The sequence below is a fragment of the Episyrphus balteatus genome, chromosome 2 (assembly GCF_945859705.1).
Source record: "Episyrphus balteatus chromosome 2, idEpiBalt1.1, whole genome shotgun sequence".
Lineage (NCBI taxonomy): Eukaryota > Metazoa > Arthropoda > Insecta > Diptera > Syrphidae > Episyrphus > Episyrphus balteatus.
The window spans coordinates 15,483,802-15,496,611 of record NC_079135.1 but is presented as its reverse complement, the minus strand read 5'-3'; the positions used below and the strand labels follow the sequence as shown (position 1 = coordinate 15,496,611).

The following is a 12,810-nucleotide window of genomic DNA, read 5'->3' as shown; positions in this document are numbered from 1 at the left end:
AATCTGGTGTGGTAAATGGAAAGAGTTTATAAAAGAAAAGTTTTTTTTTTCCTTTGTTGTTGCTTTTTTTTTCAAGCACATCACATCCGGTTAACACCATATTGTGTTGAAGGAAGATAAAACTTTGTCAGATTTTTAAATTAATTGCATGTTGATTTTTTTTCTGTTTGATACAGTTTTTTTTTTTTCAGTTTGAGTTCTTTTGAAAGGAAGAATTTAAATGGAATTTCAATTAAGTGACAGAGTTCATTTAGTTTTTTTGAAAAAGAAAGAAAAAAAAAGTTGAGTGGAATTTTTGCTTTGAAACTGAGGTTTTGAGTTCAAAATTTTATTCAACCGCAAACTAGCGCATTCGTGGAAGTTTTTTTTAAACAATTTGAAACTGATTTTTTTGAAATTTAGAAAAAGTTACAATGTATAAAAAGAAAGCAAAAATATATAATAGTAAATGTTTGTAGAGAAAAAAATGTATGACTGAAAAAAAAAACTGCACTATACTCATACAAAAAATTATGTTTTTGAAGTGAAAACTTCTTTAGTATCGTAGTGATTTGAAACACGATGAAAAGAAAAAGCGACAGAAAAAATCAATTGATTATAACTTTTTTGTTCTAAAAGATAGATGAATATAATTATTTATACTGTAGATAGGTTATAAAATAAATAATAACTTTTAATAATTGCACAAAATTTCAATTAATTTCATATTCAAAATCCTGAGATAACGGTAAAAAGATGTTCTTTTTCAGAAACACGTTGTATTTTTTTATCTAGAGCACATACAAATTTGATTTAACTTTAATACGCAATGCTAACAATATTATCACACATAACGGTACGTGCTCTACAAGTTATACAATCTAAAATTGAAAAACTTGAAAAATACCTCAAAACACCTGTGAAGATCTGTTGCCGATGACCAGTCATAGTGTAGGAAGTACCAGAGTCAAAGTTTGAAATTTCGACATGGTTGGCTTTAAAAAAATCTTATTTTTTTTTGTAGGCATCGTAGAAATATGATTGAAGCGTCATATTAAAGGTAAAATAATAAACTTTCAGATGGTTTACAATTTATTATAGGTTGTTATATAGAAAAATGGATTTAATGGTGTTAGAAGAAAAAAAGTTATTTTTTTGTTGCTTTTTTTCATTAAAAATGATTGTTCGAATAAATTTTTTTTTTTACTTACTACGCATTGTAAAAATTTAAGTACCTATGGCTTTATTTTTAAGGAAAATTTGTAAGCTTTCTAAGTGTCATTTTTTTTAATGATTTTTTAAGGTTTCACTTCTAACATGTGTGAATTGCACACATGATTTTTTTTTTAATTATTATAAAAAAATTACAAGATAATATTACCATTTAATAGTAAGATTTACTTCATTTATATATGTACCTTCTACATTTTGTAGCTAAAAAGTATAATTTTTTTAAGTTAATCATTAGGTATGTTACAAAAGAAAAATATTTTTTTTTTTAAATAATTAAATTTAAACTATATTCAAGTCTATTATGTTGCGTATAGTATCTAATGATTCTTTGAAATAAAATTTTTTTTTTAACAAAATTAACTTTCTTCTTTGCACAACATTTTGTCACTGTTTTTACATCAAAATCTTCTATAAATTTTATATTATCTGAAAGTTTATTATTTAAGCTTTAATAATCTGCCACAATCGTACCTATATGTGCGAAACTAACAAAGAAAGATTAAAAAAAATTTAAAGGCGACCATGTCGAAATTTAAAACTGAGATTACGGCACTTCCGTAAACTATCTTTTCCGGTATTAGCCGTGTTTAATTGGTAACTTAGTACTTAACTCAGTAAAATTTTACACGGTTAACAACAACAAATGATAGCTAAGGATAAACTAAAGTTTTTTATTTGTTGGTTTACAGAGAAAATTTTTTATGGACCTATACATTTTTTGACCCTTCAACAATATATATATATTGTAAATAAATAAATATCTTTCTTCTTCCTTTTTCTCGGCGCTGTTATGATCTCGATGTCGAGGGGATCATAACCTTCCCACGTTACTGCTTCACACTAGTGATCCGCCTGTTAGGTTCGCCGGGTTGACCTCAGAAATCGACGGCAAGCCTCCCGGTTTTGTATTGTTCCGTTTCTGAGGCCAACTGATAATTGTAAATAAATAAATAGGTATATAAAAAATAAATAAAACTTATCTTTTTTACTGTTTACAGCATACAATTTTTACTCAGTAAAATATTGAGTAAAAATAAAACACGGCTATTTTGTGTAAATTTTGCTTATTTCATGTTTCATGTAGGTCTCAAATAATAGGTTTTATTATCTACTTGCGAAATAATGTGACAATGTCAAATTTGTAAATGATCTATGTTAAAAAAAAAGACCATCTTTATCCGTTATCTCAGAATAGTGACTATGAAAATAATTGAAATTTTGAACAGATATAGTCCCTATCTATCAAAACTAAAAAGAAATAACTAAAAAATCTTTAAAAACGGTCAAAAAATTTGTGGCTAAAAAAAAATGTTTTCCCCAATTTTTTAAATGCTTCCGTAAATTAATCACACCTGTAAGTTTGATTTATTTCAAAATTCTTTCAAAATAAAAAAAAAAAACAATAGAAATCCTTTCAAAATAGGCTTTCATTAAAAAAAAAAATCATAATTTTTTGTATTATTGTAAGTAAAACTCAAGTTGCTGAAAAAAAAACACTTCCCTATAATAACCGTTCATAACTCAGTTTTTAATATTTTTAGAATTTATCCAACACTTCGTCAATTTCTAATAAATGTGTCTATCGATTAAAAGAAAAATCAACTTACGGCTTAGAAGACAATTTTTTTTCCACACCATTTTACCCCTATTTACCCTATTTAATGATAGAATCTTTTAAAAAATCCTTTCTTAGTAATAACTTTGAGGATATAACCTTTCAAAAGAGCAACATTACAGAAACCTATTACAAACTATAATACTGTAGAAAAAAGTGGGTATATGTAACTTACTCAATGTTGTTTCAAATTTCAGTAGGTACATTAAATAAACAAGTAAAAATGTCTGATTTACATAATTATAGGAAAGGGTTACAACTTAGTTAAAATGTTCTTATTTCTACCTGAATGTGTTTTCTTTGACAAAAAACTTCTTCTTTTGACTAATAAAAGCTTACTTAAAATAAGTACTTTTTACTTTGTAAAACTCTCTATGAAATATAAACGACAATCCTTTTTTGCAAATTAGTCTCACGTTAGTTCCACATAAGTTTTATTGTATGCGTTTATAAACATAAGTCTTGCATTTTGCTATCAATTTTACTTTATGACCAAATGTTTTTTCCCTAATTAACTTAAACGTTCACTTTCCTCAGAGAAACAATTCTGAAAGACAAACTCTGTTCATGTTATATATGTTATTAGGCGGCATCACCATTCATAACCATTCACGTCATATGCTTTCTCTTCTCCTGTGTGTTTCTTGTTAAACGAATAAAATTGGAATACCCATGTTTCTGAAGCTCTCTATCTTCCATTCAATTCTATGTAACTTAAGTGAAAAAAATTACTTAGAATAACATGTTCGAAAAGGGGTTTGAGTTTGAGTCCTTGAATAAAAACCTAACGAAACTAATGTCAACAGGATATGCAAATATAGTAAAGGAACGTAAGTTAAGCTTGAAACGTGTGTCTGCCTGCTTGTTTCATTCCTTTTTCTCTTCTTCGTCGGTCGTTCGGTGCTGTTGCAATCGTCATGTTGTTACGCTCTATTCGTTTCCTTTTGCCAATATTCTAGAACTGTCATTCGTTTACAACTACACAAGGATACCTCACCTGGAGGTGGTGACAATATACCTACCTACATTGAGGATAGGTTCACTTTTCTAGGGAAAAACGAAACAAGAGAGGATGCAGGCAGCAATGATATAAACGTTTTTCTAGTCCATTCACAAGCAAAGTTTTTTTTTCCATGATTTTTTTGCTTTGTTTTGTCGTGTATAGCAGCCAGCTCCTTGCTATGTCACAGGCAAATGTTTTTGTTTGTTCTCTCTTGTGTTTATTGCTCTGGCTCTGATAGAGAGTATGAGTGAGGTAAAAACGAGTGAAAGGTGTGTGCGGTATGTTCAAACAGCAGATAGATAGGATGCTGCCTTGACAAATGCCGTTCCATAGGGAAACCCCTAGAGAAATGTTTTAACTTTCAATTCGATGTTGTTTTTTGTCTGTCTGTCTTTTTTGATTTTTTGTTTTTTTTTGAGGAGTTCCATAGTATTTTCTAGGCAAAGTCAACTCTAGTTACTCTTTTTTGTTTCTGTCTCTGGTGATGATGATGATGGGGTATAGGTGTGAAGCGATGAAAGCTTTATCCACAAGGATTCATCTCGCCTGATTACGTTCGATGTCAGAACATTTAAAAATGTTTTTTTTTTCATACATGAAGATATATTTTTCTTTTGACTTTTGATGCTTGTTAAAAGTTACTCTTTTTTATATTCTATATTTTATAGTTTTCTAATGGTGCCAAACATCACAGCTCCTTGTTAGGTCGCGTCGTTACTGCTTTAACACGTTTAGATGTCTTGTTGTTTTTATGTCAAACTGTGCATTAAAATGTGATCCTTGTGGTTTTTGTCCTTTGATATACGATGGTAGCTATTTGTTTTTATGAGTGCTTACTCAACAAAGTTGAAAAAAAAAATAAGTCTTAAGATAAGATTCTACTTAAAAATGGTTATAGATATATCCCTGAAATATAAATTAACTCAGGATGTGGTTTTTGTACCTACATACAGGGTGTCCCAAAAGTTAACGTCGAAACGAAAACGGTAGATAGGGTAGGTGGTGACAGTTATCAGAAAAATAATAAAAAAAATCGCAGCCATATATTTTGGGAGTTATGGGCATTTGAAAAAAAGTCGAAAAAATGGTCACCCTGTGACGGTTTTTCATATGCCGTGACTACAAATCTTAATTTTTCTCATTTTTTTCTTTTGTTACGGAACCTTGAATAACCCTGCTATCAAATGCATTCAAAAATTTTAACATGACTCTAATTTAATGAGCCGTAGTGTAAAAAAATGCACTACAATGTTTCGGCAAGTTGCCTTAAAAGTTAGTGTGTTCAATTCTCTTTTAAAAATGGTATAACATTGTTGGGAATATTCCATAAATAACAGAGATAAATTTTTTTTTCTTAAGAAATCCGACTTTTTTATGAGGTAATTTTTCCATATTATTCAAGTTTTGTACCCTTTCAGAACCTTTCAGTATACAAAAACTTAAATAATATGGAAAAATTACCTAAAAAAAAGTCGGATTTCTTAAGAAAAAAAATTTTATCTCGGTTATTTATGAAATATTCCCAACAATGTTATACCATTTTGAAAAGAGAATTGAACACACCAACTTTTAAGGCAACTTGCCGAAACATTGTAGTGCATTTTTTTTACACTACGGCTCATTGAATTAGAGTCATGTAAAATTTTTTAGAACTAAGTTGGGTAAAAAAGTAATATTTTCTTTAAAACTGATACAGCTGAGTTAAAATTTTTGAATGCATTTGATAGCAGGGTTATTCAAGGTTCCGTAACAAAAGAAAAAAATGAGAAAAATTAAGATTTGTAGTCACGGCACATGAAAAACCGTCACAGGGTGACCATTTTTTCGACTTTTTTTCAAATGCACATAACTCCCAAAATATATGGCTGCGATTTTTTTATCATTTTTCTGATGACTGTCACCACCTACACTATCTATCGCTGCGATTTTTTTATCATTTTTCTGATGACTGTCACCACCTACACTATCTATCGTTTTCGTTTCGACGTTAACTTTTGGGACACCCTGTATATCCTCTCTCATCACGCGGTGATGAAATTTTTGATTGTAAATTTAGCGCTTATAGTTTTTTTTATTTTTGTAGTTTTTTTTTTTAAGAAAAATCGGAACTAGTCTCATTTACAATTAACATTTCAACTTCTGTAAAAGTATTACCGAAGCTATATATAAGCTTCTGTTAAACTTTATTAGGGTTGTTGGTTATTCCAAAAAGAGATCGCTATACAAGTTGGAGCCTTCGTAATAATGTTTTTATAAGGTCTTAAACGAAGCCTTACAGAAGCTGTGAGATTTAACAGATAGCTTTGGAAGATCTTGTTTAGCTGTTAAATACTATGTCAAAACCAAAAAATAATACCTACACATTTTGGAAATTGTTTTTTTAAAGCTTCGTTATTGAGAGATTTTATGGTCTTACCGAAAAACTCGATACAGTAGTTATAGATGCTTGTGATTCAAGTCTTTTCGAAGATTAAACTTCTTTTAACTTTCATAAGATCATTAATTGATGCTTATCCGAAATACAAGCTTTCTTCGGTAAAGTTTCTTAAACAGTACTTAAAGAACTTATTAGAAAATTTTAAACAAGTTTAAACTTCTATAAGCAATTTGTTTCTGAAACAAGCTTTATACAAACTCTATGAAAGCTATAACCTGCGATTTACAAAAGCCGCTGTATTAGTTGGTTAATACATGATAGTAGAACTCATCATGGACAGCCCATCATGAAAAAATCAATACAAAGTTCGGTTAGAAAAAATTGATTTTGAATTTTCTTCTTTTGGAAAAGGAAATTTTTTAATATTTGTTGTTGTTTTTTTTTAATATTTTTTCTCTTTATGAAAATTTCCTTGGGATGAATTTTCCTTTGATAGGCTGTTGATGATGACTTGTCCTATTTTTCGGTAATATTTAAATATAAAACCAAGTAAATACATATGTGATACCGTTGTACAATTTTTTTTTTGTTTTTATTGCGAAAAAGAGGTTTCTGGTTCATGTTAAACTTTTTCTGTTCAAACTTATTAAAATTCTTTGTCTTAAGAAACAGTTATAGTAGTTTTTTGTTTTTTTTTTTTTAATCTAGTCCGTGAGTTTGTAATTTAACACCCATGCTAACTTTCACTGGTTTTAATACACATATCTATCTACCCTAGATGAAGACACAACACATTTTACATTTTATTCTTGGTTAAAAATGTAGAAATCGCAGACAGTTTTGAAATGGAAAACCTACCTATGCCAAAACACGTAACAAAATATACAAATTAAGCACACATACGAGGTTTGTTCCTCAAGTTTTTCTGAACATAAAAAAAATTAAAATGAAGAAAAAAAAACAAACAAAACAAAAATATTATCTCAACAACGCCAATTTTCAGAAAAACAGCACAAGGACTTTTGAAAAAAAAAAAAAATAATAATAATAATAAAAAGCTGAATACAAAATGCCTTGATGTCTGCAGTCTGCACAAAATAACGCGCGTCTCGTTTTTTTTTTGACGATGATGACGGTACGGTGTAGTGTTGACGTTGGTGTTGTTTGTTGATGGTGGTGGTGGGGTTGGAGGGTGTAGGTATAAGTTGCAATATAATAGGTTCTATCAAAACCAAAGTGCAGTAGGTACCTACTCTCAACCTCCATACATAAGTTGGTTGTTGAAGTTATAGGGGTAGTGGTTTGGAGAGATATAAATGTACCTCCTCATACAAATACAAAAAAAAAAAACATAAATATTCTACATGTATAGAGAGGGTATATTTAAATTTTTAATGAAATAGCTCAAATGAATTCTAAGGCAATTTCGGATGCAATATGCAAACATTAAACAAAACAATGAGGATACGAACGAGTACGAGTTGCTGTGTGCTATGCAGCAATTTTAGTTTGAGTCGAGTCAACTTCAAGCATTTTGATGTGTAGAACTCTAGAACGAAGCCAAAACAAGAAGTGTGTGTACTCAACGTGCAACAAGACAAATAGTTGTTGCACTTCCGTTACGCAAACACAACATAGACAAAGATACACACAAGCTTTTTATGTTCACAACATAGGTTTTGACAAATTTGCTTAAACGGGTTTTCTTTTTGTCTCTTTTTCACTTTCAGTTTAGAAATACAACGAAAATAAGGATAAGAATTGTTTTGGATGAAGAAAGATAGGAAGGAACAAGAAGAAAAAGGATACAATAAACCATGTTAAGACAAACAGTAAATTGCACAAAGTCTGGCATAGTAAAATGGGTGGTATGAAATAAGGAAATAAGTTGCATGTAGATTCATTAAAGAAAAATTGCATTAAGTGGAATTGAATCATATTACGTAAAATTGAACAAATGAAATGAGAGAAATGGAGTTTTCTTGTGATTATGAGAAATACTAACTAAGGCTTTCGCGAGATAAGGTATAATTACACGGTGTTACAAAAATGAGGTTTCAAAATATACGCGGGCGGAGACCTATCAGGTTTTGTAGATCTAGTCGCACTGATTACGAAACGGTATTTGAAAATCCCCTAACACCCCCAAAATCTGGAGTTACGGGCAAAAAACCGTTTTTTGGACCTTCACCCATTGAAAAAATTCTAGCTACGACAATTTTTTACCCATTTTCGATTTTTTACAGTTTCTGATAGAAGATAAATATACCTTTTCAACAATGTATAAAACATGTAACTCGGTTAAACCACTTAGAATTTATAAGCTGTCAAAGTTCAAAAATTCCATTTTTTTCGTCATTTGCCCAACTTCGGCATCAATTTAAAGTACCTATATGTTTTTAAAACAACATGCTATTTAAAAAATATATTAATAAACTATATCTATTTTCCAATCAATCGAGGTATTTTTTATGAAAATCACTTCAAAATTGGCTTAGAAAAAAAAATTTTTCGATTTCAACCCAGATACAGAAATTCGAACTTTTAGGTATAGAACAAAAATGTTGTTTCGGCACGTAGTAGGATAACCTGGGCGCCAGGATTTGATAACGGGTTTTTGTAGAGGAGCTCAATGCAAATATTTTTTTCTTTGGAAGGGGGGTCTATCTCCCCCCGTTTAGGTGGGAGGGGCAGTTTTCTAAGAAAAAATTATCAAAATAAAAAAAATTATTAAAAAACAACGGCAACACTTACAGTAATAAATGATACCATTTCCGAAAGGAAAAATTGTACATTTGATTCTAATTTTTAAATCAATATAACATAACCAATAGTTTTTGAAATAATCAATTTCAAAAATAAAAATTGGCGAAAAAAAATTTTTTAAAACTCATTTTATACTATTTTTGTCCAGACGCTGAATTTTAGTAAACAAATTACTTACACAGAAAACACCGTGTTATCTACAGTACAATGCCATATTATTAAACCGAAACGAAAAAAAATATGTTTTTTTGGTTCATAGTAGCTGCTTAATTTTTAAAGTTTTTTTTTCTTTAAATTAAAACAAATCATGCATTTGGATACAAAAAAAAGAAGAAGCTAAAAGACAATAAAAAATAAATTAAATTGAGCAACAGGAACCAAAAAGTATTATTGTTTTTTATTGTACCTAATTTTTTTTTTTTGCTTAACCCTTATAATATGGCAAGGTATCTACTTTATTATACTTACAAGTCAAAATTTAATGACCAGCTGTTTGCTTTTAAAAGCTAGTGAGTTATAAATGAGAAGTTATTCATAATACTTTTTGATCAATAGAAAATTTGTATGAATTTTTGGATTTTAACTGAAGTCAGGTCACTGTGGTGTATACGTAATATTTTTTTGAATGAAATAGAAAATAAGAAAATAACTAACTCAACTAAACTTTTGAGATAATTGTTAAGTATGAAAGTAAAAAAAAAAACAAAAAAACCAATCTGGAAAAATTTGAAATTACTTTGCCAAATACACTAGGCCAAAAACTTAAAGGAACAAAAAAAAAAAAAATCATGATTTTTTTTTAGTGAAATTTGATAGGCTGTAAAATAGTAAAAAATGAAGGTATCATGACAAAATAAAAAGAAAGTGAAAGCTACATTTTTTTGAATTTTAGAATATTAGAATATGGTATTTTATTTCAAATTTTAAAACAGCAAAATCATTGGAACTATCCAAAAACTACAATTATCCATTTTTTTTTGGTTTTATTTTTCTCTCAAGAAAGTGGGCAAATTTTTTCTGATAAAATGATTTTTATTTCTAAAAAGACAAATATCTTCAACGATTTTTAAAAACTCTTTATAGAAAATTCAAGCATACATTTAAAAACGTCATTTATTCCTCTACAAAAAAATTTAGCTTACTATGTTGAGAAAAAAATGTTTTGTTACATATTAGTTCAATTTATAAAAACTATCAAAATATACCTTTTTACGTTTTTTTAGAAAATTTTTCGCTATCTTATAACTATTATTATTATAGGATTAAAATGAGGCTAAGTTATTTAGGTACCTGAAATTAATGAACTTTTGATATGTAATAAAACACACCAAATTTTTGCACTCTTTTTTTATGAGCAAAATCAAATTCTTTTGAGTTTACTTGAACATTTTATTATTAAATATCGTTTAAATTTTAGATAAACCATAAAAAATTCATGAATTTTCAAAATAAGGAAAAGTATCCAAAAATAGCATGAAAAGTAATTTTTTTTCAAAATGTACCTACCTTTTTAATTTTTCCTTGGTTTATCTAAATTTTAAACGTCAAAAGTTATCACCACTTTTTTAGGGGCCAGTGTTATGTATCACAGCCTTTATTATGCTATATTTTGAATCAAAAAGCTTAATGATTTTCAAAATATTTTTTTCGAAATCGAGTATTTTATTCAGTATTGTTTTTAGCACAAACAGACTAATCAGTGGGTGGTTGCCTAACGATTTTTTTTTTAATGTTTTTTTTTTTTTAAATAGTTCTTTCAAAATCATGAAAAGGCTAGATCTACCACTTTGATTCAAAGATGTGTGTTTCAAAATGCATATCATAAAAAAAATGTCATGTTTTTCAAAAATAATTTGTTTTCTTCTACCAAATAAAAAATGAAATTTTTTACCTTAGCTTGCAATGCTTTTCGGGACGATATTTTCTGAGAAACTAGACAGTTTTTAAAACACTTAGAAGCAAGGTGGATACTCTATAGGGCTGAATTCGAAAAAAAGGTTACAGATAAATAGTAGTTGCTATAAAATATTTTTTTTTTTTAATTTCATTATTTTTATATTACTGCCTATATTGGCCATTATTATAAGGTCGTGATTTTCCCAGCGTTTGTTTATTTTTACTTTTGCTCCACTTTTTGGCAAAAAAAATTATTGCAAATAATTGTTTGCTCTTAAATCAAAAAAAATTTAAATTACATCATAAATATTTTAATTTATAGTTTCAACATTTCAAATATATCAAATTTATACGTACCTATAGTTTTCATTAGAGAAATAATTTGAGAAAATTATAATTTATTTTATAATCATTGTTCGATTTAAAAATATATGAACAATTATTCTGTGAAATATAAATTTTGAATGGAATTTTACCATTCGAAAATTTTCAACATTCATGGCAAAGTATATAACTTTATGCAAATAACAACTACATCATCGACGAGGAGTACCAAAGAATTTGTGTATTCAAATAAACATCAACAAATCTAACATTTTTTTTTTTTAATTTTTAATTTTACTCCATATGAACAGTTCATTTTACAAAGTTTAAATATTTACGGAAATCCTGAAGTTATTCCATTGATGTGCAATACAACATTATTGGTAAGTACACAAAACTACAATATGTTTTTATTTTGTTTTTATTTATTTATACAAACTTAATTATTTTCAATTATTTATATTTTATTTCTTATTTAAATAGAACAACAAAAAAAAAAAATGAAATTTTATTTATTCAAATATTTATGTCAATTTTAATTAGTTATGATAAATAACTTTATTTTATTTTTGTGTCAATATTCAATTTTTTTTTTTGTATTTATTTATTTTAAAATTTAACAATCGATAAAGCCCGCCTGAATTAAACCGAAATATGGATTTTCTAAAAACAAAAATCAAAATCCAATTATTTTCTCTTTCTCTTTCCTCATCGTTCTTATTTGTATTCATATGATAAAGTTAATTGTCTATTTTTTTTTTTTTTTTAATAAATTATTTGATAATATTCAAATCGATACATGGTTTCCTGATCAAAAATAAAACTTAAAAAAAAAAGAACTATGAATGCTCTAGGGTTTGAAACACAGTAAAAAAAAATCAAAACCCAACCACAAAATACCAAAAAGTCAATGAATTAAAAATTTTAAATTTAAAATATAAATAAATCTAGGTCATAGAATAAGAGTAGATATTTTTTATTTTATTGTATATCTCTGTATATACCTAACTTTATGAAGTGATGTGGATAAAAAGTGACAAAGGGATGCAGAAATAAATTGAAGCTTTTCATGCAAATAATTTAAAAGTAAAATACAAAAAAAAAAGATATAAATTATCTCTGAAAATATAAATATCCTCTATCACTATCAGAAACACTAAATTTGTTACAAAATATATTAACGAAAAATATAAAATGATTTTTATTTAATGTAGTATAAATAAAATATTAAAATTCAATACCTTTGATGGTTAAGTATAAAATGTTAGAATCAGAGATAAGTATTAGAGAGATGGAATGTTTTAGAGTAGTAATTATTATTATGCATAAAAGTGTAAATGTTTCAATAGTAACACTTTTAATGTGGGTTAAACTTTATGATTTGCGTTTTTTGAGAGATTGACAAAAAAAGGGTTATGGATTCAGATTTATTTGAATGCAACCGAAATTAAAAGCATTTAGCCTTACATTAAAAAATATCACAGTAACTATTACCTTTGTATCACGTAATTCAAACAGTAATAGCATAACCTCGTTGTGCCCAAAAAATATTATTTTGTCAGCACTTTTGTTCAGATTAAATTTTTTTGTAGATATTTTTTGAGATTCATGTTTCTT

General features: G+C 27.7%; 1 protein-coding gene across 6 annotated transcripts in view; it reads left to right on the top strand.

Annotated features, from left to right (window-relative positions):
* The window catches only part of LOC129911779 (collagen alpha-1(XVIII) chain), a 402,503-nt gene that overhangs the window by 179,365 nt on the left and 210,328 nt on the right, over positions 1 to 12,810 (top strand). For 5 of the 6 annotated variants that reach the window (XM_055989696.1, XM_055989697.1, XM_055989695.1 and 2 more), the window contains exon 4: positions 11,505 to 11,576. The exons of the other annotated variant lie outside the window; for it this stretch is intronic. In XM_055989696.1, the coding sequence (XP_055845671.1) occupies positions 11,505 to 11,576 (72 nt within the window). The remainder of the gene's footprint in view (positions 1 to 11,504; positions 11,577 to 12,810) is intronic. 6 annotated transcript variants of the gene reach the window in all.